Source organism: Bactrocera dorsalis, chromosome 2 (assembly GCF_023373825.1).
Source record: "Bactrocera dorsalis isolate Fly_Bdor chromosome 2, ASM2337382v1, whole genome shotgun sequence".
Classification (NCBI taxonomy): Eukaryota; Metazoa; Arthropoda; class Insecta; order Diptera; family Tephritidae; genus Bactrocera; species Bactrocera dorsalis.
This window is the reverse complement of record NC_064304.1, coordinates 32,821,524-32,848,414: the sequence shown is the minus strand read 5'-3', so window position 1 is coordinate 32,848,414 and position 26,891 is coordinate 32,821,524. Positions and strand designations below refer to the sequence as shown.

The 26,891-nt window shown below is 36.6% G+C and overlaps 1 protein-coding gene across 1 annotated transcript in view; it reads left to right on the top strand.

Moving 5' to 3' along the window:
- The window catches only part of LOC105231935 (neural cell adhesion molecule 1), a 246,667-nt gene that overhangs the window by 201,142 nt on the left and 18,634 nt on the right, over positions 1 to 26,891 (top strand). Inside the window, exons 4-8 of the mRNA XM_049449667.1 lie at positions 13,301 to 13,501; positions 14,848 to 14,969; positions 21,521 to 21,671; positions 23,493 to 23,590; positions 26,231 to 26,352. Of these exons, the coding sequence (XP_049305624.1) occupies positions 13,301 to 13,501; positions 14,848 to 14,969; positions 21,521 to 21,671; positions 23,493 to 23,590; positions 26,231 to 26,352 (694 nt within the window). The remainder of the gene's footprint in view (positions 1 to 13,300; positions 13,502 to 14,847; positions 14,970 to 21,520; positions 21,672 to 23,492; positions 23,591 to 26,230; positions 26,353 to 26,891) is intronic.

Here is a 26,891-nt window from a genome sequence, read left to right as displayed (position 1 = left end):
CGATATAGAACTAACTGCAAATATAACCCATTACTACTACACTTTTCTGCTGAACTGTATATATATTGCACGTAATTCGCCGTAGGATTGATTCAGAATTTTGGTAATTTCTGTCATATGTCACTTGTCAATTAAGTACAGAAATAAACAATCAGTTCATGGACAAACCAATCGATTCCCTGTAAAATATTTTTTTTTAATTTTTTGTTATTACAATTCCAACAAATTGGCTCCAACATTGAGTGACGAGAGAAAATCTGCAAAATTTTATTTCCATAATTGACGTGCGCATTATTGGGCTTTCAATAAGCATTAAGTGCCTTTGTAACGATATTGCTTCTCCCGTATACTACATATGTAAATATGTATGTGAGTATGTACTAAGTGCGGCAAGCCACTTTAATGCCGTTGTATGGCTGTGTGTTCATGTGTGTGAGTGCGCTCATATTGTCATCATATTGCTGATTAATTTTTTAATTTTTACCCATTTCATTTTTATTGCCTCGGCTGTTCTTTAGGCTGTAAGCGTTGTTGTTGCTATGGGCGGTCACAATTTATCCTTTTTCTGTGTGTCAGGCACGACGCCACTTAGTCGGTTGAGCTTTATTGAAAAGCCATTCGCAATTAATTGGTAATTGTGTTAAGTACACGTATAAAATTTATATTGATAACATGATGCTTTATGAGTCAGCGTTAAATCTACGAATGAAAATTAATAAAATGAGCGATTGCAGAGCTGCTGGTACAGGGCCGAGTGGCAGGTAGTGCTATACTTATATTTCCGTTATTGCTATTGGCGGTAAATATTGATAATTGGATGAGGAATGCTGCTGCAGTAGCGGTTGTTGAGAATGAACTTCAAAAATATGTAACTCGCGCTGCAGGCCTAGCCCTTGCTATGTGCTATAGTGATCTGATATCGGCGGTTTCGACAAATAACAGTCAGAATGACAGTGAGGCACGACTAAGCTGACTCAGCTCGTTACGCTGATCATTTCTGTACAGGGTCGGAAAGAGAAAACCGGCTCCCAGGGATATGGGTTCCCTGGCCTATCAATTTTGGCAAAAAAAATGTGCAAAAAATTGTTGCTGGCATCGTGTCGCTCTGAGAACTCCGTGTACGGGAGGAATTTTCTGCGACCTCTAACTCTCCTTCAGTCATTATACACGAAATACTTTATAAGGTCTCGAAGGCACGCTAGAAGGTTGTCATTCCCAACAATAAACATAATGAGATTACAGACAAATTTAATATCTAAAGGGTGATTTTTTAAGAGCTTGATAACTTTTTAAAAAAAAAAAAACGCATAAAATTTGCAAAATCTCATCGGTTCTTTATTTGAAACGTTAGATTGGTTCATGACATTTACTTTTTGAAGATAATTTCATTTAAATGTTGACCGCGGCTGCGTCTTAGGTGGTCCATTCGGAAAGTCCAATTTTGGGCAACTTTTTCGAGCATTTCGGCCGGAATAGCCCGAATTTCTTCGGAAATGTTGTCTTCCAAAGCTGGAATAGTTGCTGGCTTATTTCTGTAGACTTTAGACTTGACGTAGCCCCACAAAAAATAGTCTAAAGGCGTTAAATCGCATGATCTTGGTGGCCAACTTACGGGTCCATTTCTTGAGATGAATTGTTGTCCGAAGTTTTCCCTCAAAATGGCCATAGAATCGCGAGCTGTGTGGCATGTAGCGCCATCTTGTTGAAACCACATGTCAACCAAGTTCAGTTCTTCCATTTTTGGCAACAAAAAGTTTGTTAGCATCGAACGATAGCGATCGCCATTCACCGTAACGTTGCGTCCAACAGCATCTTTGAAAAAATACGGTCCAATGATTCCACCAGCGTACAAACCACACCAAACAGTGCATTTTTCGGGATGCATGGGCAGTTCTTGAACGGCTTCTGGTTGCTCTTCACCCCAAATGCGGCAATTTTGCTTATTTACGTAGCCATTCAACCAGAAATGAGAAATGATATGTAGACCATAAATCGGACGTAAAGCGCGAAACACATTTCGAACCGAACACTGATTTTGGTAATAAAATTCAATGATTTGCAAGCGTTGCTCGTTAGTAAGTCTATTCATGATGAAATGTCAAAGCATACTGAGCATCTTTCTCTTTGACACCATGTCTGAAATCCCACGTGATCTGTCAAATACTAATGCATGAAAATCCTAACCTCAAAAAAATCACCCGTTAGTATGAATATTCGATAAGATTTAAGGAAATATTGGTTTGAAACTCTTACTACAAACAAGTTCTCTTCGAATATCAAAAATCCCACACAACTATACCATAATTTCATATAAATATGTATTTATATACTTATATATTTATTTATTGCCTACCAATAAATGTCATTTCCTTATTGATATTATTTCGCTCAGCAGGTGGCGCCACGTGCACTAAATTGCCAACGTTGACAATAAATATGTACACGAGGATGTTTATATACACACATACATACATATGTATATTTGTGAACATCTGCTGTCAAAACATTTACCATTTTTTGTTGTTGTGGTATTTCTTTCGCTTACTTTCCTGTCTCAACGGAAATTGAATATTATTGTGTTTCTAATACTATCCGAAAACACACATTTACACCAACATATTCAAATGTTTATTTGTGCTCATGGGGCACACACACATATACACATATCGCCAATGAATGTACATACATACGTACTGGCAAGCAGCATACGAAATTAGCAGCAAATCCTGCATATCCGGCCGTCATAGCCAGGCCATATTGTATGCAAATATATAAATAATTCATCAGCTACAACTTTGCGGATTGAGCAGATTGAGTAGATTTTGTCGTAAGATTTGTGCATGCTTGACTTTGGCCAACTGTAATAGCTCATGTAAGCGATCAAATATTCTAAGCCGCCTAATCTGAGTTTATGGTAAAAGTGTTTTCCTTCTTGCGCTTTACATGTTTTCATACTAAACACTAATACTTAGGCGAGTTAATGCTTGAGTGAGTAAAATCAGTTGCGGCACTTGTGAAGAAAATATAGTAGATTAATTTAAGAATTAAATTTTTCGTTATTAGTGAATATTTCGAAGAAAGAAAGGCTTGAAAGACTTGGACGATGGAGGCATTTTTTTAGATTACAACTATTTGATAAAAAATGTCGGAAAATTTTCACTGAAATTTTATTTTTTTTATAAAAATGTCTGCCAAAAATTCAATTTTCAGTTTATTTCCTTCGTCCAAGTCCTTAGTTTTTAACTGAAATACGTATTTTTCACTTTAGATAATCCTGTAAGGAGTTATCCTGCCAACGAGGGCTCATCTTTTTTCCGAGGGGTCACTGAAAAAATTTTTTTTTTAATTTTCAGAATTTCTTTCTTAATAGTGTATGATTGTAACAATAAAAAATTGTAATAAAAAATTTAATTCTATATATGTATGAGAAAATTTTTTGAAAAAATACGGTTTTTTGCCCACGTAACCCCTTAAGACCTGGACATCAGTCCCAGTTGCTGCGAACGGCGCCAAATCGACTCTCCACGGTCGTCGTGTACACTCTCAGCTATGGCTTCTACGTTTCACCGCGTGCTGGACGTGGTATATTGGGTCCAGTATTATCCAAAAATGTATGCTGAGTCTCAAGGTGGTTGATGGTGTTGCAATAGTACGCTCGGCAGGCCGATTATGTTGACCATAAGTTGAGTGAAAGGCGTGAAACACATTCTTTATAGAACGTGAATTTTATAATTTAGTTTTAATAAGTCATTTCATGATGAAAACAACACTAAACAAAAATAACACGACAATTTGAACCGACTCACACGTGATCTGACAAAAAAGGCTATTGAAAAAAGTATCTCTATGTGAATCACCCATTAGAACATTTAAGTCTTTTAAAACTAGCTCTTAAATATTATAGTTCATCATGAAAAACAAATTTACGCACACATATTAAATATAAACCTAATTTTTTGCTTTCCATAAAAAACGTATTTCAATTTAAGTTTTAGCACTCACCTTGCAGCTTTTAAAACTGACCAGTAAATCCTGTGGAGTCCAATGAAAAGCCATAAAAGTCCACTTAGCGCTCGTACTCAAAGCTTTTCATTAATTATATACTTATATGACTATATATATACCTTATATATAACCATTAATGTATTTGTGTGCTTATTAAGTTCCTCACACACACACACATACACTCATTGAAAATAATAAGAGACCTGTACATATAAACAAGAGCTCTTTTATGACGCCCTACCACCTTTCTTCAATTAAATTAAAACTAAATTCGAAAAGCGAAGAATGGGCTGAAATGGCAATTTAATTACCTGCGCACACACACATACGCGCGTATACAATAAAAGTGGATTTCTGGCAATAAAAGTATAGGTATGCGTGTGAGAAGGCGAGCTTTTCAAAAACACTACTCAGATTTATTTAGTGCCAACAAAATGCACGGACTAGCAAATTAACGGTAAATCATAAGAGTCATGTTTATTTGGAACTAGAAGTGAGCAATGCTAAAAATAATACAAAAATATTTAATATACTTGTAGTAGATAAAAAACGAGTCCATGTCGAGTTAATGTCTTATGGAAAAAAGTGTAAAGCATTTTTAGTCTGTAAAAGAAAACAAAGAGAGAAAGGAATTTTCTGGTTCTTGGGTGAGTGATTTGGTCTATTGTCATTATGCGGAAAAAGTGTATACTTACATACGGGGTTAGTTCGATAAGCCTCTTCAGAGTTTTTAGTATTTGAGACAGTATGCTGCTTGCATACACAACAGAGAGACTTTGCACTACCCCAAAGTGCAAATTGATTTTGATTGATTGATCTTCATACCAGAACTTGTTCATAAAACTTATGCAGTACACTAAGCCGATATCTGTCACAAGTGACTTGTTGAAAGTGGAGTCCTTTTCTTTCCTCTTCAGACAAATAAGAGGCTCTCTTTGGCTGTACTTCTATTTTAGTAAGGAAAACTGTTTCATTTGATAAGATAACTTCCCGAAATTTGGCACAGATTATTGTATAAAGCATCTTTATAATCGCCACAGAAATTGTTCAGATCGGATCACATGGCAGATATATGTTATTCTGCCATACAAAGTGACCGATCAAATACAAGCTATTGTATGGAGAGCTTCTTCATTTGATGAGATATCTTTATAAAATTTGGCACGTATAATTTCCAAAGACAGTGAAGCAATTTCCCAGAAACTTGTTCAAATCAGACCACTACAACAAATAGCTGCCATACAATCTGATCGATCCGAATCAAATGCTTGTATGGAATGCTTTTTCATTTGACGAGATAACTTCACGAAATTTCGCACATGTTATTTCCCAAGGCAACGGTATATTCTCTGAAGAAATTGTTCAGATCAGATCACTATAACATATAGCTGCCATACAAAGTGACCTATCAAATACAAGCTATTGTATGGAGAGCTTCTTCATTTGATGAGATACCTTTATGAAATTTGGCACGTATAATTCTTGAAGAAAATAAAGCAATTCTTCAGAAAATTGTTCAGATCGGATAACTACATCTTATAGCTACCATACAATCTGAACGATCCGAATCAAGTTCTAGTAAGGAAAACTTTTTCATTTGACAAGATAACTTTACAAAGTTTGGCACAGATTTCTGTCCAAGGCAACGATATAATCTCCGAAAAAATTGCGCAGATCGGATCACTATAACTTATAGCTGCCATACAAACTGAACGATCGCAATCAAGTTTTAGAAGAAGCCTTTTGTGTTTGTAAGATATTATAGTTTCGGTGCAACCATAATTAACATGTTTTCTTTTAATTTTTTTGTTTTAAGCACAACTTTCAAGCACAACATCTAGGACATATCAAGACTCACTCGTATAAATCAGAGCGCAAATTCATATAAAACGAAAGAAACAATCGTGTTATTGTTTGCTATTGTTCATTGCTGCCGGACACAGTTAATCCAATAAATGAAATTACGTGCAAAAAACTGCACTTTTCACCGTCCGGCAGGCGACGCCACCACTCACAACACAAGAGTCAACGAAGAGCGCAATCAGCGACCCAGTGTTAAGTAAGCATGTGTGTGTGTGTGTGCTCGAGTGTGATTTTATTTACACTCCGCGCAGATTGATTGCTGATACGATTTGTAAATAGACTGCAAAAAGGGCGAAAAAACAACGCAGTAGCGCAATGAAATGTAAAAACAAATCAAAGAAAAACAACAACAATTGCAACAGCAGCGCAAATTAGTAAACAATGCACTATTTACTGCGAACTCATTCCGCTGGGCACCCTTCCACTAGCTCACATGGCTCCCGAACGTTTACAAATTGGAATTTAATGATATTTAATCGCGCAGCTGCAAGGCTTCCTTTTCACCTTTCACCTCATCCCCCGCATTCCGCTCACGCACATACATTTTCTTTTTATATTTTATTGTTGGAAAATACTTTTGAGTTTTTTGTAGTTTTTAATTTACTTTTTTTTTTGAAGCAGCTTAACTGGCGGCTTTAAGTTCGCTCCTGATAATGCAGCGTTGTTCTCCTCCCCGCTCTCCACTTTCTGCTGAGCCGGCAGCAGGGATTTATTATTGCAGATTAATTACATTTTATTGCTGTTTCACTTGTCATGCCGGTTGTTAATGGCGGTGTAAGCAGGCGCACACACACAAATAAATACATAAAAGCACTCACACACTCACACAAAAGTAGCACTTATTTACACGCTTCTTCAGGCGCTGTTGCTAATTGTATTTAGTTGCGAGTTTGCTTTGCTGCCAGCATTCACTATTAGCAATTTATAACGGTATTTTTCTTGCATTTGTTGCAATAAAGTTATTTTCTCTTCATGATTTTTTTTTTTGGTTTTGTTTTTGCCTAGTCACTGTGATTACGTGACTATTGCTGTGCGAATGAGCATTGAAAACAAAATCAGTAATGCCAAAGCGAGTCCAATCGTGTAATTAGTGGAGGGCTTCTTAGATAGTTAACCTTAGCAAAAATAGTTGTGCTCTTTAGGTGAGCTGTGGTATTCGATGGAGCTGCTGAGGTTTAATTTTAATCTCATCTCATTTAAATCATTATGCTCTTTTTGTAGGGAATGCCAAGCTGAAATTCATACGATGTCATGAATTAATTGATTCGTAAGTAGTTATCAAGGAAGAAGATGGCAGTTTTCATATAAAAATGGCCATAATCATATTGTGTTCCAAAGCTGATTTCCACTTCAATTCGATTAATATATTTCTCATAATAACCTGAAATACTGATATGAGCAAAAAATAGTAAAACTTTGTTCACAATATTAAATTTTTCAAATTAATTTAGTCTTCAAAATCTATGGCATACCCCTCGAAATAGTTGTTAAAGACAATTTTCGAACTAACCTTTAATACGCATAGCCATTCGCGTTTAATAGCAACAATTGACCTAAAACGGTCTTCCTTAATAGTCGAAGAAAACTGTCAATATAACTTGTTATGACATAGTTTTTTAGACGGCCGGTTGATCGTCTTTCTTCGGGTCGTAAGCATAGAACCAATACTCATCGCCAGTAATAATATATTTCATGACATACTTCTTCTTTACAGGCGTAGACACCGTTTACGCGATTATAGCCGTGACCTAGCCAGCGTAGCCGCTGTCTTTTAATTCGCTGAACTATGTCGATGTCGTCGTATATCTCGTACAGCTCATCGTTCCATCGGATGCGGTATTCGCCGTGGCCAACGCGCAACCGCAGAACTTGCCTCTGCACCATATAGCAGGACGGGAATTATGAGCGACTTATAGAGTTTGGTTTTTGTTCGTCGAGAGAGGACTTTACTTTTCAATTGCCTACTCAGTCCGAAGTAGCACCTGTTGGCAAGAGTAATCCTGCGTTGGATTTCTAGGCTGACATTGTTGGTGGTGTTAATGCTGGTTCCTAAATAGACGAAATTATCGCAGCAGATTGAAAAAGTCGCACGATAGGGAGTCGCCTTGTCTGCTTGTACGCGATGTTGAGGAGGCTAATCCCACGGTAGTTGGCGCAGATTGTGGGGTCTCCTTTTTTATGGATTGGGCATAGCACACTTAAATAATTTTCGAGCATTACCCCTGTCGGCCAGCTTATCAAGCTGTTCGTACTCACGCATTTCGGCCTCTTTCTTCTTCTGTCTCTTCCGTCGGGGCGTGGGCGCAAATCAGCGATATCAAAGACCGGAAGTCGTGAGCTGCTTGAGTCATATGTAAAAGAATCGTTTCTGGCCACTCCCAAGTGAATGGCGATCAGAGAACTTTCCTCACTTGCGTGAACTTCTACACATGACTCCATCCTCCAATGACATACTGGTAGTCGAAAATCATTGCTTTACAGGCGTTAACACGATGCTTTTCTTAAGCCCAAATGATCTGTCGAAATGGTTTTCACCAATTCTTCCAATATTCCAATACTGCCGATAAAATTCCTGACTGATAAACGTTGATTCTCAAGAACCAATTCCTATTTTGTTGACGTGTTGATCACCAGTTAATGTTGATGGCCTGCCTGGACGTGGTTCGTCGCCGACGCGTTCTCGATCCTCTTAGCATGATTTGTACCAATCAAACACACTTGCTTGCGACAAACACTTATAACCAAAGTCCTTTTTCGATATTCGAAGATTTCGGCACCAGAAATTTGATTCCATATATGTATATATATATATTTTATGGAACTTCTTTGGTGAATAATTTTACTCATCGTAAAAATCGCCCAATGCACTTTAGGTACTTTGAAAAGAATAACTTATACTAAACACTACTGATTGTTTTAATATGACGTTTGGCACAGATAGCACTAACAGTCATACCAAATGAAAAAAGGATGTTTCGACGAATGGGTTTCTCGGGAAATTTAAATTAATAAAGCTTACTATTTTTTACCTCGTCGTACATGCGGCATAAAGTCCATTGGAAAAGCGAATTTCCTCACCATAAGCATTTGAGGACATAAATATGAAAATATTTACTTGATTATTGAAATAAGTGGATTATTAAGTTAATTGATATAGGAATTAAGAAATAATACCATACTTAAAGCAACAAATATGAGCTATGAAATCTTAAGCAAATTAAACGCATTTTGATCGCTCTTTTACGCTCTCAAAAATAGGCCGGACTTACTCATAAACAATTTAGACACCTCTAATGAAATAATTCATTTAATAAAAATAACAAATAAACGCATATTAAAAATTCGCAATCAAACCGGAAATCATTCAAATTGCAAGCCTAAGCATTAACCGTCTGCTGTTCGCTTAAGAGTGGCTGTTATGTGAAGAAAATAATAATTGAGCAATAAAATTGAGCTTTTTATGGCTAATAGAGATGAATATCACTATATATGTGCGAGTGTGTGCGTGGGTGAATGTATCGGCACTCGGCAAACGAACGAATTGAAAAGAAGTCAAGTGAAATGAAGTGCACTTAACTCAGCAACCACATCGACAGAAGAATAAATACATATGAATATACATATGTATGAATGTAGCGAAGAGCGACGCGAATGAAAATATTTACAACGCGAGTAATACGAAACAAGCGCAGATAAAAATAAAAATAAAATAAGAATTTATTTTACGATGATAAACATTCAATAATAATCGAAAACAATAAAAATATACACTGACAAAATAAACACATTGGCACGCATATGTATGAGTGGCATATCAGTGGTGTGGCATGCAACATTGGTAGTTGCGTACACACCCCATAATAACAGGTATGTATGCATCATACATACACACTTATAAATACACACACACACATATTTTTGTACTTCGATACATGTCGTGCAGGCAGATCACGTATACGCCCCGTATAACCTGTGCGCTGGCATTATGAAAAGCCAAACTGGGCGCTGCCACATTGTTTCGCTGCCTTCACCTACCGCGTTTTTTCTGCTGTTCATTGAGCTGGAAATATGCTGTTGTTGTACAAGTGTTGTGCGTCTGCCAGTTGTTCTTCTGCGCGTTCGTGCCTCCCTTTTGCGGTCACAGCACATTTTTTGCGTATAATTTTTTATGAGTGCCACTCGTATTGCCGTATTGTCGACTTTTTGCAAGCAGGTAATTCAAAAAGGTTGCTTTATTCCTTTGCTAAACACTTTAAGCACTTTATTCGACGGTCACAACCTAAATACGACTTAATAAAATTATATACTTGCCACTTAAAGCAGCTTAAACTAACGATTTAATATTCGGGTAGTAAAGTATTTATTTGAAAATTCGGAGATTAAGAGGGCTTGCAATAATGGGGGTTTAGTTTTGGTAGGCGGTAAAGTTTCATTGGTCCTAACTGATGTAGTAAGCTCGAGAGAAATTGTGTTTTATATAAATAAATAATCAGTTTCTCCAAAATTTAGACTGATTTTTGTTACAGATATAAAATAATAGTGTTATTGGAATAGTTATTAGTGTAGTTGTTGTACATTTGGGCTTCACTTATAGATATTTTAGAGCAATCGGAAGCAGAGAGAACATCAAAAATCATTATAGAAGCAATTGATTACTCTTTCTTCCTATAACTTACTGTGCAACACAGGAAAATGATTAAAGCTACGGAGAAAACTTAAAAATAACGAAGTTACTCTTCGAAGATGGAGCCCTGTTATTTGTATTTGCTACCCAGTGGCACCTTGATTCCCTTCTCAAATTATTTTGGTAATCTTCTCTCTAGGAAAGAGCACCAACGATGAGTTCTCTCTAATCCCACTCTGTTTCTGAGTGCTTATTACATGTTTTTCACTTGTTTTAATTACAAGAGAGTTAAAATAGAGCTCTTTGCTATTATCTTCACAACGATATGAAGCGGAGTGAGGTCCAGAATCACCTCAAGGTACATGACGACATGATGCTATTTCATATATGATCATTGGTCTGACTATCATGGTGATCATCCATCATAAAATGTTTGGCTTACAGCCCCAAGTAGTTCCTGCCTATCAGTTTGCATACTATTAAAATTTTGTCGGTTTTCGCAATGGTCGAGTGCACAGTGTATTTTGAAAGAGAAATGAATGAAAACTCTTTTTGAAAGTCTTTTTTTCTTTTTTCTTGTAAACCAAAAGATATTACAGCGTTGAAACTCAATGGTATATTAACACTAAGGAGAAGACTAAAAACAAAATCAAATCTTTAACGATCATTTCTTCTCAAAAACCAAATATTTAATAAAACACTCTTTAATAATACTATATATCAACCCACTCTTCTTCTATTCAAATGTAAGCAAGTACAGAAATCTGATATGGATACAACCTAAAGTGCACCACATTAAACACCAACTTCAATGCGAGCCTTAAATATCTGCATATTTTATTCAAAAAGCAACCACAAATCAAAGCAAAACATTAAAGTTGAACATATAAAAGAATATGATAACGAAAAATACTTTTTTGAGCTTAACAGGTGCTCTTGTCATTCATAAATTTGCATAAATCATCTCCTTTCTGCGAAGTAAACACACACCAATAAACATCAGCAAATCAACATTTGTGTTTATGCGACAATTTTCCTTTCATAAACCACGTCCACATATGAGAACTTTATTTACACTCATACACACACTTACACATAAACTCAAATAGCGCTGAAATCACATGTGTGAAACATATTCACAAACCACAATCGCGGTTAGTTTGTCAAGCAGTCGGAGCAAAAGCATATTTTTTGTCAAAGAAGAAAACTAAAAGCAAGTGCAATTCCGCAAAGCGACAGTTAAACCGTTACTTATGGCATGTTGAGAGGCGGCTGGATAAAGCGGAACTGCGAGGCAGGGCTATATTGCTGCGGTGAGGAAGTCATAATGTAGCAACAATTTGAAAACAACTTTTCTTTAGCGCTTTTGTACACAACGCGCGCTCATCAACGTCACTTTTCAATGGGCATATTTCAGCATTTCATTTATCCCCTCCTCCCTGCCGTCCCCTGCTAATGCGCGAATTTATCATACTTTCGTTTTGACTGTGTGCGCTCGCTTTTTATTTATGAATGAGCTTTTGTAGCTGCTTAAATTTGCTTTGGCCTTTTTGGTGTGCACTCGAGTAGAGACGCTTGTTACTTCTACAAAAACATTTTTTGCCTTTCCTTCGACAACAAAATTTTATTTTTTTTCATGTGAACGCGAAGCGGTTAGTAAGCCTTACTTGTAGACTGTCATATGATCATTTAGATTCTTATTTACATAAATAAACATGTTTTTCTAAGGATATGTATAGATATTTGTGAGGACAGGGCGATGTCTAAAACCTCGTATGATATCGAACGGCTCTGAGTGGTCCTTCCCCGCTTTTGATGGAGTTGTTGGTTGTACTCGGCGTCATTCTGAATAACCGTATGAGTTCGCAGAGATACCAAATTTAGACAAGGTTAAAATAAGCAACAGTGCAGTCAAAAGCGGCTTTGAAATCCGCAAAAAGTGGATCTGTCTTTTTGTCAAGGGTTTTCTCCAGGACTTGACATATTGAGAAAATGTGATCTCTGGTGGATTGGCCAGGTCTAAAGCTATACTGATAAGGTCCAATCAGTTTATTTACAATGGGATTGAGGTTTTCTCATAATACTGTTTAAGGAACATAAGATGTGATATTTAGAAAGTTGATCCCGTCATAATCAGCGGATAGGGCAGAGTACATTCACATTTCAACCATCGGGGCTGTATTCATCCGACGAAATAATGCTTTGTAGCTGGAACAAGCGACTTTTCAGCTTTTTGTCGCCGGCTTTAAACAGCTTAGTCCGCAATCCATCGGCTCTTGGGGCCTTGTTGGTCTTAAGCCGCCTTAGAGCAGGTTTTACCTCGTCGTGGCCGAGTGGCGGGTCCGTTTGTTTGTCAACTTTGCTTCCGCCGTTTTCCGACAGATGTCTCTGGGGTCAAGCACTGGTCGATCAAATCGATTAAATCGTTTAATATCGATCTTTAATGTCTGTGGATCAGAGGTCAAGCCTTACATTTCCAGATTGAAAATTCAAAATGTGCTGCGAATGCTTCGTTTGCAATATTTTCAATTAAGAGATTCAGATTTCACAAAAATATATTCTCTAGCTAAATTTAAGTACCACCCTAATTCATATAAATTATTTATTTATATATTTATTGTGCTTTTTATTATTATTTTGCTCAAAGCTGTAAGTATTTTCATATAAGTATTACTAAGATTTATTTAAAAAAAAATATTAACCGCATACATTTAAGTACCACCCTAATATTTATATCCAATAACAATGTCTTTACTTATACACTAAATTTCGTGTGTGTTTTTGCTCTTCTTTTTCGTATCATTACAGGAAATTTCGTTTTGTTGTGGCGACGCGGCATCAACGTGCTCACTGCCTCCAATATAATGGTGACAAGGGATGAGCGCATAAGACTGATAGACGGTTATAATTTAGAGATATCAGATTTAGAGCCACAAGATGCTGGGGATTATGTATGTCAAATCAGTGACAAAATAAATCGTGATCAAGTGCACACTGTGGAAATATTGGGTAAGTCAGCGCACAATGGCCGGCCACTTACTTATGCGCCACACACTAACACTTACACACATGTATACATACATACATACAAATATATATAATACTTACAACTACAAGTAGAGGTTGTGAACATTATGCCCTGTGGCAATATTAGCAACAACAATGCCATTATAATATCGCATGCGAGAATTGTGTGGTGAGCATCCGTTACAACAACATACAATTGCCCATTGTTGTAGTGTGCTCAAGTAATTTCTTGTTGCTCTAGTGCTATCTCTAATGCCATCGCACACATAAACAAGCGAGTGAAAAGCAATTCGTTTTTGTGGTTCGGCTTGACCTTAACAAAGAATATTGCCATTGGCGGCTGCAAGGTAATATTTATTTCGAAGAAGATATAAGTATTAAACATCTTCTTTTGCACATTTAATTTCAAGCAGAATTAATTAATGAGAAAATTTATTTGAAAATGGCAAAATGTTTGTTTTTGAGTATCTTTAAAATTAATTAAATAATTTTCTTGAAATGAATGTGGCCTTTCGGCAGTAAAATAAAGTGGAATAGAATAGGCTGCTAGCCTTATTGACTAGATTTTATCCATATTTTGGATTGCTATTTATTATTTACAGAAATAGATGCGCTCTGAGTTTCATTAAGGTACCTTACATACCATAATCAATATATAAGAGGGTAAGGTATATGGGGGCTAAGGTAGTTATTGCTCCAATGCAACCCATTTTTAACGTACAGACATACTATTATCAGAAAAGGATACACTCCGAATCGCTATAATATTTTATCGATATTTTCCAGAAAAGTTTGCAATAAGAACTGTTGTCCACATATTCGGCATGTCGAGGCTTTTTTTGTTAAAATTTTTATATTGTTCCATTTCTTGATTTGTCCACCAGTAAGTCAAAGACTCAGAAGGAATGTAAAGTTGTGTTTTATGGGAAGTAAGCGTGGTTTTTGCCTGATCTTGCCTATTTTCGAACTTGTAGAAATGTCAGTAAAGTATTGCCTATCGCATTTCGTTGAAATCGGTCGAGTAGATCCCGACGGTCCGTGACATGCCTTAAGTCCAAACTTGATGCAAGCTCCCGAAAAGCTCTCTGGGACCCACTTGGATGTAAAATTTTATATCTATGGTGAATTTATTTATAGATTGAACGCATTATATTTTCACAAAGTGCTTAGGGATACCAAAAAATATCGCCATGAGCGAATTTGGCTGTTATACCTTTAAAAAAATAGATTGTGGTCTTGTCAAAAATCTTTTAGCTAAATTAAATTAATATATTTATTAATATGTTGTCTTACAGCATAGATAATTTTGATTCATTTATCCTTTTTAGTTCCACCGAGCGTACGCGCTATACCCACCTCTGGCCAATTGCAAGCACGCAAAGGTGGCCCGATCACTTTGGAGTGCAAGGGCTCTGGTAATCCCGTACCATCCATTTATTGGACAAAGAAGGTAAGTGAAGTATTTTAATTCTCAACATATTTTCCACAAATAACATAACTAGATATTTGCATGTAAATTCGTTAAGTTCACTATGAAGTTATATCAAGCTTTATAATATCGCGCTATATAATTCTTAGTTGCCGAATCAACTATGTATATATTAATATTAGTGTGTTTTTTTTTAACTATTAATTTTTCAATACCTTGGTCCAGTCCTTAATGTCAATTTTAAGGGCTCAGATTAATATAACGGTCAATCTGTTAGACCCTTCAAAAATACAAAAAACCACTTATTTGACTTTGATCGGTCAGTTTGTGTGCTTCAGTGGTCCGACACATGGCAGCTTCTTGGGGAGAAAAGGACGTGTACAAGACTTCAGAAGAATATCTAACTGAATAACTAGTTTTCATATATACGGACAGATAGCTAAATTGACTCCGCTCGTCATGCCGATCATAAATGTACGTATTTTATAGGGTCTTAAAAGTAGCCTCCGTTGTGGTACAAAATCCGTAGCAAACTTAATATACCATATTCAAAGTATTAAAATAAAATAAAGCACACCCTATAACCCATAGCAAGATATTAGTGCTTGTTATTAATCTTTATAATTTTGAAAACAAAAAATACCGAAATTATGTGCTACTTTTTATTTAAAAAAAATCGAAAATAAGTCTGTATAAAGAACAGTGGTATCAATAACTACGAGGTAACAAATATAACGGTTACTGAATGGCGCACTCAACCCGAACTAATGCACCTCAATGATTTCATTGAATTTACTGCGCTCTAAATGCCACAAAAGAACATCAATTGGTGGGCATTTACTTATATAGAGGTGCGCACGTTTGTGTGCGCTTATGTGCTGTGCTATGAACACTCAAGTAGGACACTGTTGACTTAGTTCACAACCAAAAGACAATGTAATAACGTAATCACTTAAGCATTTTACGTGTGTAAGCAAACGTTGAATGACCACAAACACACACGCACACTGCCAGTTAAACGATCACATGCATACACTCATATCAAATACAAAAACAAAGCACACTTCAAGTAACTATCGCACTTGAGGCAACAACAAGGACATCAATATTGTGGCATACGAAATTACTAACACACAGGCGTGTGCTATACACTGAGTCACATATGTGTGTGCGTGTCTGACACACACGCCCAAAATAATATTGTAATTTCTATCGGGATTGCAGTTCCTGGAAGCAACAACTGCCAGATATGAGCACCTATATATTATGCTACATGCATTAGTGCAAACTTCTGGTTGTGTGTGTGCGTGTGTATGTGTGTTTTATGTGCCCCCCGTTTGCAGGCTTATGCATATATTAATGTGGTCGGCATACATAAACGCCTCGGTCTTGCCACAGCTCTCTATATGCACACACTCACACATACAGACACTCATAGATGTATAAAGTAAAACTTATACGTGTGTATGTGTGTGTTGCTCTTCGAGTGTGCTTGGTCCAAGCCACTGAGGTCCTAAGCTTCACTATAGTCGAGACACGCAAAACAATAATAAAGACAACCGCAAATCCTTGATGGGTTTTATGCGTGCTTGAATTGAAGTTTGCATATGTGGGCTGGTTTGGGTTGAGGGCGTTTTGACCGTGAGTGCGTGCGTGTGTGTGTGTGCGTGAGTGTGTTGGAGAGATCGTTATAATTATGCGATTTGGTTTTCCATGGTTTTGCATTAATGCTTGTAAATTGCATATGAACGCTTTTGTTACAACAATGTATTTGCAAGTCCTTTCTGCAAGGGCTTTGGGGATTTAAGGGGCTTACGCTGCAAAATGGTGTTGAATGTGCATTTTTAAAATTTCACTAAATTTCAGTTCACGTGTAATTCTGTTTGAAGTTTAGCTTGAGAAATCTATGTTGATTTGGATGGCTGATGGATTTAAGGATTTCTCTCAATACTTGCTCTGAAACTTGCTTGAGGCCATTATCGCATAATACAAGTAGCGTGGTCTTGTTTGGAAATTAACATTTTGGATGTGTAGTTGTAGAAAAAAACAGTCACTTTTTGGCAAGAAGTTCATACTCCACAGTGCAGAAAGTAAAATAAAGTTAATCGATTTTTTGAAAATTCTAACTGTATTCAAACCCTTAAAATCAAGATACAATTTGAAGGTTCTCTCTTTTTGTTTTAAATTGCAAGAACAATTTTCTAAGATAAGCCTAGTTAAGTCAAGGTGAGATGTAAAATTTATAGCACTTGCACAAGATTTCCAAATATTATTTAAATTTTCATATAAACCACAAGTATGGTAAGACTAACTTCTGCTTTAAACACTTCACGTGGCAGTCTAACAGTAAACTTTCCTTCAACATTTCAATGCCAATTCTGCTAGAAGTGACGGAGTTTACACAATACACCCTACAGACAAATCTTCATAAGCACTCATATTGCCGCACACTCATTAGCACTGAGCAAATGAGTACACAAAGGCGTAATGAAAGCATCACATTTCTGTTGAAGTGCTACAATCGGAAAGCCAGTCACTTTTACTGGAAACCACCTAAGACTCGACTGTGTAATTTCAATTAAATCAAACCTGAAAACGACAACACAAAACACAAACGATTCATTGCGTTCAAATGAAGCGTATACATAACTTTTGCGATGCAATCGAATCTTGAAAATTGGACCATGGACAATGAATAGCTTTGGACTGTTGAGAAATTATACGTCTGGGCAATGTGCAACGACATTGAAATTGAGTTGACTCAAAGAGTTTTTTCTTCTCGTTTTGAATGAGCAAAGGTCAGCTGGATACATTTCAGTATTAGCCTTTTGTGTTTTGCTGTTTTGACGTTGCTCAATCGAAACTTCATTCCAATAAATGGCATATGTGTACATATGTATATGATCCTTCTTACTCATATACATATGTATATTATTTGCTGCACTTCATGAAATAAAGATTCGATTGCTGTTGGAGAAAACCAATCATGTTAAGGTAATGGAAAATACTCGTTTGTGTAAATTATTGGACATGGCCATTATGTTTGAAGATATGTATGTATTATTGGATGCTAATTGTACGCTGAATAGGGTATATGTATTATATTTGACACAGAGCTTTTAACACCCAGAAGAAATGATGATCGCCATGATAAGTTGATTTGATTCGGTGATGTCTGTCTGTTCATACGTCTGTAAGTATATATGCGAAATGGTCTCTTAGTTTTTAAGATATCAATCTCTCAATAAGCTTCTCCCGTAGCTCATTTTTTTTAACGAAAATAATGTAGAAGACCGCTTACTGCCGCATTTATTCCATTATTAGGCCCATTGTGCTCCCGGGTGGAAACCAAATCAAACCTTAATTAGCAACTTAAGGGATTTGGTAAAAACTCTGATTTCTTCTACCCCAGTCACTAATGACCCTAAAGATATATGTAGCCTTGGAACCCGTGGAATATATTCCGTCTCATCTGGCTGAAGGTTGGGTATTCGCATAAATAATGTTCCAACGTCTTATCATACTGGGCACATACCCAGCATTACACCGAATCTCCTTTTTCAATTTACTGAACGGTGAGTTTTAAGAGCAGATGCCTTTTAAGAGCATTACCCCAAAGCAGCATTCTGGTTTGCTCTCTGTTGCTAATGTTTTAAAATCTGAGGTGTTCGTCTAGAGTCCATTACTTCAAACAACCTTTGAATTGTGTTCACAGCTGCCTTCGAGCGGGCATTTCCTTTTATTACTGTCTGTGTGGGTACACTGATGATATATTCAGCGAGTTAACTTCTGGAAAGCTAATTATTGCCTGTTTCCATAAGCTAACGCAGTAAGACTTAATATTGACGCTGTGGATAGCTTTAATGGACGCTTCATGGGTTTGTGAGTGAAGACAAGCCCAAAATAAGAATTTTTTCAAGCTTAAAGCTATGAATTAAGTTAATTTAAATTAAGTCCAAATAAGTTAAGTAAAGTTAAGTGAAAATAAGTTAAGTTAAGTTAAGTGAAAATAAGTTAAGTTAAGTTAAGTTAAGTTAAGTTAAGTTAAGTTAAGCTAAGGTAAGATAAGTTACATTACGTTAACTCGAGACATATAGTTTACATATTTTTTGTTTATCACTACTAAATAATATAATTTTGGTTTATGTTATAACACTAGCAGAAGAGTCCCTGAAAATGTCAGTAAAATTTTTCTAACACGTACGATTATTTGCGTTGTAGTCAAGAAGTGTAGGGTTCAAACCACCAGCATATACTAAAATGACAAAAATAGCTGTACGTGATGGAATTTTTTTGAACTCAAATTCGAAATCAAGACACCCCACAGACAATTTAGCACAATATACAGAAATTTTTTCTTCAGATTGTTGCATAGTGTAATACCCCAAAATCGCAATAAAAAAGCTTGAGCTATTTGTAACCAGCAACAAAACTGAGTTTATACTTAATATTCTGTGTAGTCACACATGCAACCTTGTGCTTTCGCCCTTTGCATGCGCCTAAGAAATTTTTCAATTTGGCACAGTTCATCGTTTTGCTTTGTCAAGCTATCACAGAAAAATGCCAACTCCATTACAGCTGACTCAAAGTGCAACTCACATAGAAGTTGTGTGCCTGCCAACACATACTATGAGCGCATGTAGATTGCCACAGAGCCACAAAGAGCGTAATGTACGGGCTAACACACAAGCATATTGTTTACCAATACGACGATATAATGCCGCACTTAGTACACTAAATCACTGTCAGGCATAAACTGGTTCAGAAATGTCAATGAAGTCAATATGTCATACACTTTGCCACGTTCGCAAAACGACAGCAAAGACGTCGAGGCAAATATTGCAACAACATACACACAAATACACACACACACAGACAAGAACACAGTCATAACACCAGCTGACTTGTGGCTGTGGCAAATGATGTATGCTCGGCAATGTGGCCGGACAAAACGTTGCACTCACCTGAGCTGAGGTTAGTAAGCGACAAACAACTAGACCGAAAACTCAAGACAAATAGCTGTACAGGAGGGCGTTGTAGAGGAGGCGAGAAATAAGTGAAAAATACTGCCAACAGCTCTCTGACAGTGGCAGCAGCAGTTTGTGCAACAACAATAAATAAAGCAGCTGCCAAATTGTAATTAATGTGAGTCCGAGGAGCAGGAAACAATGAAAAATCGTACACGCTCACACATACATACATTTGAATATGAGCATGTACGTTTTTGTTGGTGTGTGTAGTGGAGCGCTTGCCAGCGACAGCTGTTGTGGATTACTGATTTTCTAATTTTTCGTCTATATTTCGCCCTCACAGGTGAAGATAGGTGATGAAGTGCAGCAGCGTGGCGTTGCAATATGCTTTGCTCAAACACAAACTCACACACATATGTATGTCTTTATGCAAATACTTCCACACACACACATTCAATAAAAGCCAAGCTACAGTGTTCAGCAAAAACGCAACCAGTGAGGAGAGGTATGCTCCACCAACACCACTAAGTCTCTGCAGCATTTGTGGCATGCCACATGTTGTCTGAAGCTATGCCATTTTTACTTTTTCGCCAACGGTATTTCCTTTCGATTTATTTGCATTCATTCCACGTCAACGCAGCGATAAGCTGTCGTCCATCTCAAGACTTGCTCGAGAGCCTCGCCATGCACGTCCACTTGCATATAATATACCGCTAATGTCTAGCAATGTACACGTGTAGTTGTGTGGCGTGGCTTGGCAGGTGTGTGGTGAAAGGCAAGATGAACTGGTTGACAGTCTTGCTGAGTTTAGCATTTCAGCAGCTGGAAGCGTGTGCAAGGATGCGGATTGTCAGTTCTCTAGCACTTTTAACAGGATTTAGTGTTCGCCCTTTTTCAAGTGACTACATATTTGTAGTACAATTTAGTAAACATATAAAACGTGATTTTTTAGTAATAAAATAATTTTTATCGCATGATGCGCAAAAAAATAAATGAGAATCCCTATCAACCTTATCATTCTCTTTGATTTCTTTCAGTTTCTTTTTTTCCCAACTAATAAAGTTTCATATTCCAATTTGTTTTTAATTTTTCACCGTCTCTGTCGAAGTGTTATACTCAGCCCTAATGTATTTTCATATATCGTATAATATATTCAATCATATGCCGGTCTTCTTTTCATTTATAAGGATATGTTATACCAGTCATCCTCACCATCGACGGCTATATGCCATCTCTTTAAAGCATGGAGGCATGAAACTGTGGTCTTTCCACGTTTTTTCTGTCCCTTTTTTGTCGCTTCTATGGGTCTACTCTTGTATTTGTTAATTCACAGCGGTCCTTATACTTGTAGGCTCTGTGTCTGTACAACTTGTTCATAAATATCAAGTACCTAATCCTTCCAGGCATTATACGTAGTTAGAATGAAAGTGACAGTACAAACTTATATTGTACTAATATATGAACACCAAAAATCTCGTATATTTAAATTTATCTCGAAAACATAAATTTTTAGCAAATATACTCGTATATCTATTGGTGTGAAATAAATCTTTGATTACACAAAGAAAGTAAATCATTTTTCATTTGTTTGCACTTTCATAGAGTGGCGCTGGCAAATCATCAGCTCGCATTGGCGACGGTCCAATTCTGACACTGGAGAAACTCGAGCGTCAACAGGCTGGAGTATATCAATGCACCGCAGACAATGGAGTCGGTGAACCGGTTACAGTCGATATGCGCTTGGATGTTTTATGTAAGTGAATTTCAGTAATTTGTTTTCCAATCACAGATTAAATGAGGCATTCAAGTGGAAATTCAGAATGTGTTAAAATACTTATTTTTAATGGTTGAGTGTACAAATCAAATATGAATGCTGCAAGTTCAAAGACAGTAGACATTTATAAATTATTTTGAATCTAATATATAATTCTGCAAATTAAAGCAGATAAAATTAAAACAAAGATTTCGAAAATTACTAAGCATTCGGCATATTTTACCATAATCTTAAAAGTCACATAAAATTTATATAGCACTTTCATAGAGAAAAATTTAAAGAATGGTGAACGGTATATAAATATACAAACCGATGACTTAACTCTCCGTAGTTGCGTATAAGTCCGGGTCCAATCCGGTTAAACAGAACCGATACTTTGACAGCGATTACAAGATCTTGCTAGCTATATTAACTAACCTCCCTAAAACTCTTTAAAAAATCATTCAGTTCCTTAATTATCTTAAAAGTAGCACAAGAAGCCGCCAAAAAACGACCTCATTGAATTGGAGATAAGACAACAGTCCTCTGCGCATATTTGCAACAATATTTCGTATGCCAAGAAGAGAAAAAAATTAAAGTCTACTCCTCGCGGCGAGCAACCAAATCCACTGCCGCAATTCGATTTAGTTCTGTGCGCAGTTAAGTTCGCCGTTTTCACTTCATTTCGTTACCGACATTTTTCCATTCATCAAAAGCGCGTTGAGACTTTCAAAATTCACTTTTTTTTGCTGTTTTTGTTGTTTTTTGCAATGTGTGCCACAACTACTGCGACTTTCGGGAATGATTATGCGCTTCGAAAGATAAATGTACAAATAATTTAAGGCAATGCTAAAAGATGCAAAGGAGAAGCACAATGAGAAGAAGGAGTCGAGGCAGACGCATAGAAAACACATATGTATGTATGTGTTTCATACATTTTCCCACGCACAACACACTTAAGACCTCAGTGGCATGAAAATGTTCTTCTAAGAATGTGTTGCAACGTGGGCGAAGGACCCGTCGTTGAGTGCGAGTGCCGAAATAGCTAAAAAAATTTTAAGTGGCAGCATTGTGCGATATGCAAATAACTTTCCGTAAAGTGCAAAAACACCAAAGCGCAGACGAAAATGCTAAAAAGCCAGCAGCTCGTTTGCGCGCTGAGTTGGCGGGGGCAACAAAAAAAGCAAAAAAACAGAATAAAAGCGAAGCATAAAGACTTGTAAAAATATATATATACCACATAAAGCAAGAAATGTAAACGTCTGCGTGTGTGTATGTGTGTGTGTATTCACTTTGCCCCTCAACGCCACATATCGCGCTCATGGCCTCGCTCTCATGCATTCCGGCGAACAATTCGTTACGCTGCATGCCTCCTTCAAATTGAAAAGTGGAAACTTATATTTGATAAATCAGTTGGAAATTTCATGAATTCTCGCATGCGAACAGTACATATTTTCCCTCATAATGCCAGCTAGCTTTCTTTATACCGCTTTTTTACACCGTTACAACGGCAATTGTATGCAGTGCTTCATATTATAAGAAATGCTGAAAATATTACTGCTTTTTGTTGCATGAAAAGTATTACATAAGCGCACGTTGCAATTTCCACACTTAACGAGTCTCTCGTGTGCAGATAAATGATTTCTTACGTCTTCTTATTGCGCCCTTTTTACGAGTAATACGGCTATATAGCTGCATAGTGCGCGTGCTTGCCGCTTGGTTTGGCGAAAATGCGAGGATAATTTGACAATTATTACATTTCTTTCATTTTGTAGCCAATTATGTTATTTCTGCTATAATTAAAATTGTTTACTTTTGCAGATCCACCGGACATACAAGTGGAGAAGTCATGGATACATTCCGGTGAGGGCTTCGAAGCAAAGCTGGTCTGCATAGTTTACGCTGATCCGGTGGCCACGGTAAGTTTGAAGCTATATGCTCCACATTATTGTGGATTTTTAGATTATTACGCATGTTTTCTTATTTAAAACTATTTAAAATGCAATAATGAAATATTAGTCATACGCAGTGGCACCCAATTTTTAATGCATACATATGGTAGTATCAAGTTAGGCTTATATTGTTTAATATTATTTAAAAAATTATTTATCATTTTATTAAATTATATACAGTTATGCGAGGCAAATTAAACGCGTTTTCTATATACAGACCAATCGTAGCAAGCATACTTCTCAATTTCATTGTCACTTCGAAAAATGTATCTAAATATTTATACTGTCTGGGTATTATATAGTTTTCCGTAATATTTATGTACAAAAATTCGTAAAATATTTTTATTTGCTTTACTATTCACAAAATCGGCTTATGTCCTTAACCAAAATATTACGCATACGACATGGTGTACCTATGTATAGCTTATGCAAAATTTACTAAATTTTATGATATATAAAGTATTTTTAATTAAATTCTTTACACTATTCCATTACAATACACATGAAAAATCGAATAAATGAAAGTACTTTGAAATTTTTGAGATTTTTGTACAATTTTAAGTACACTTTCGCTTCTTGATGTGGCATTTACTTCAAACTTTATTTCGAACCACAATTTTTTAAATACTACATTATACAAAATTCAGTATTTTCTTTATAATATTGCTCAAATAAGACTAACAAATCCCGTTTTCCCAAGATTGGACACTTCAAACGAAGCTAAAATGTTACTCATACGCCTTGAATCACCCAATTATACTTATAGACACTTCATATTAGGTTAGTCAATGCTAGTATTAAAATAAACATAATTTGAATTTAAACTTAATTTCCGAAAAAACAAACTCAGAAACTTACTTATGGATGAGTATAAATATGGGCGCGAAGGTTGGTGTAGTTCTATATTGTCAGGAACTCTCACTTTAGTTTCAGCCTACCTAACTATTGTAATGTTGTTCAATCCACGACTGCTGCCATTAAGATAGGTTACTGTACCGGAGTGCGGCCTCCTGCAGATGAGTGACTAATCTGATCTGATAACAGGGTGACAATACTAGATTTACACTCATTAACAGTGCGTTCCCGACTGGTTAAGTAATACCTTATCTCGTTATCAATGGCATATGACTAGTGTGGATGCTAGACTACACCGGAATCTCAGGTAACTGTAGAGTTGAAGAACTAGCAAGGGGAGGCAATCTAGTCCGGCTGTTATTAGAATGATACGGCCTTGGTACTCCACTCTTATCGTGTTTCTTCTACTGTAAAGCTGAGCTTCACAAGAGCTTGGCCCGCGCTTTGCTAACATCGATACAAGCGTTGTCGCAAAATCCTTTTGACTCAAGATCAAGCGTTAGAGATCCAGTCAAAGTTTCATTTGCAAGAAGCCTAATCCCTTCCAAGCTGTGGCGATTCTAACAGGCCGCAGCCTTATCGGCGTCCGCGCTGTAAAGTTGAAAATCTTACCGGGTGCTGATGAGGTGGAAACATTTCAATACTTCCTTCTTGATAATCATAAGCATTTTTAAGCTCACACTTTTAGATATCCAGCCAAACTTTTTGCAAATTCTTACTGTCTAAGTGCGATCCTGAGCTCAGCCACTGAGAAAGACTTCTACTTTTTATCTCATTTTCAAGCATGATGAATTAATTTGTTCTCGTCTCTATTGAGATCAATAACCACTATTTAAATGATTTCAAATAATTCAAAACGAAAAGTAAAACTCTACATTCCCTAATCTATAGTGTGAAAAATCCAGCAGTTATCAAGAGACATATGGATTTTCCTTCATTGTTTTTACGCGCCATTCCACTTATTCAAAACCTTCATCCTTTCTCTCTAACGTTTTTTAAATATTTTGCCACTTTTGGATACGCAGTTGGATAAAATCACCCAACTTCGGTAACAATTTAGATGCGTAAAACAACAACAACAACAATATATTATACATATCCAATTTTTTATTCTAAAGTAGTCAAACTTCATTAACTGCTGAGTAAAATTCTATTAAAGTTCTTTGGTATAGCTTCAGTTCAAACCAATATAGCGTACATACTTTCATAAATATTTGCGCATATATCTTCGCTAAGAGTTCAAATTTTCGAAGGAACCATACTTTCGAAGTTTTTTGTGTTTATATATTCAACAGTTTTCCATTAAAACTTCTTCCTTACACGTCAATTACCGTTACGAGCTTAATATCATTAGTCTGTTTTGCTTCAGCAGATCAAGAGAGACATATGCACCATACATATGTATAAGTGAGTGTGAGTAGATTGAGTGTAACTTGACGGTATTGGGGCCGAAATTCTCATTGTTTCTTTGCGGGTGTTGACTTCTTAGAAACTACTTAAAAAGTGCTCACTTTTTTGAGCCAGACATAATATATACTAAGAGGCTGTAGAACTTTTTAAATGCATATAGTAAATTTAATTTTGTTCCTTAATATTGTGTGCGTAAATCATTAATACTAATACAACAGACTCAAGCTTGCTGTAATAATATTTTTCTCCCTCTTTTCTAACCTAACTTTTACACATCCATACAAGTATAAACTAATTGTGCTTGAACATATCAGCTAACCTAACTTTTTTGCTCCATTGCAGGTGTCCTGGTACCAAAACTCATTTCCGATACAAACGACCGATAGGCGAATTATGTCAACAAGAGGCAACCGACATACGCTCACCATACGACACATACAGCAGGAGGACTTCGGCAACTACAGGTGAGTGATGAGTTGGACAAACTCGTATAAATAAATGGAAAAGTAAATAAAAGCAGGGAGAGCAGAAAAAACACAACAAATATACAGCAAAAAAAAAAAATAAAGAAAAATAAAAAAAAATGAAGAAAATAAAAAAAAGCCAGAAAAAAGCCGAAATAGATGCGAAGAGCGAGTGAGACAAAGCCAGACTTGTGATAACAGCTTGACTCAACATACGAGTATGAAAGCGGACACAGAAGGAGGAAATAAAACAACTAAACTGTAGCCACTAGCCACTGGCGTTGGCAGCGCAGCTTTGGCTCTCTGCCTTGCAACAAATCATTGCCCATGCTCTGGTCCGCCCGCTTATTTGCTTGTTACCGCTTACGGCGCTGATTTAGTCAATCGAGTTAGTACTTTTTTGTGTTGTTCGATACACTTTTGTTGCGTTTGCTTACGGTGGTTTTAGGTTTTGTTTTTTTTTTTGTGTGTCTTGCCCGCCTTTGATCACCGTACAGGAGGACAAAGTTTTTGCAGCCAAATCATGTATACCGTCATCT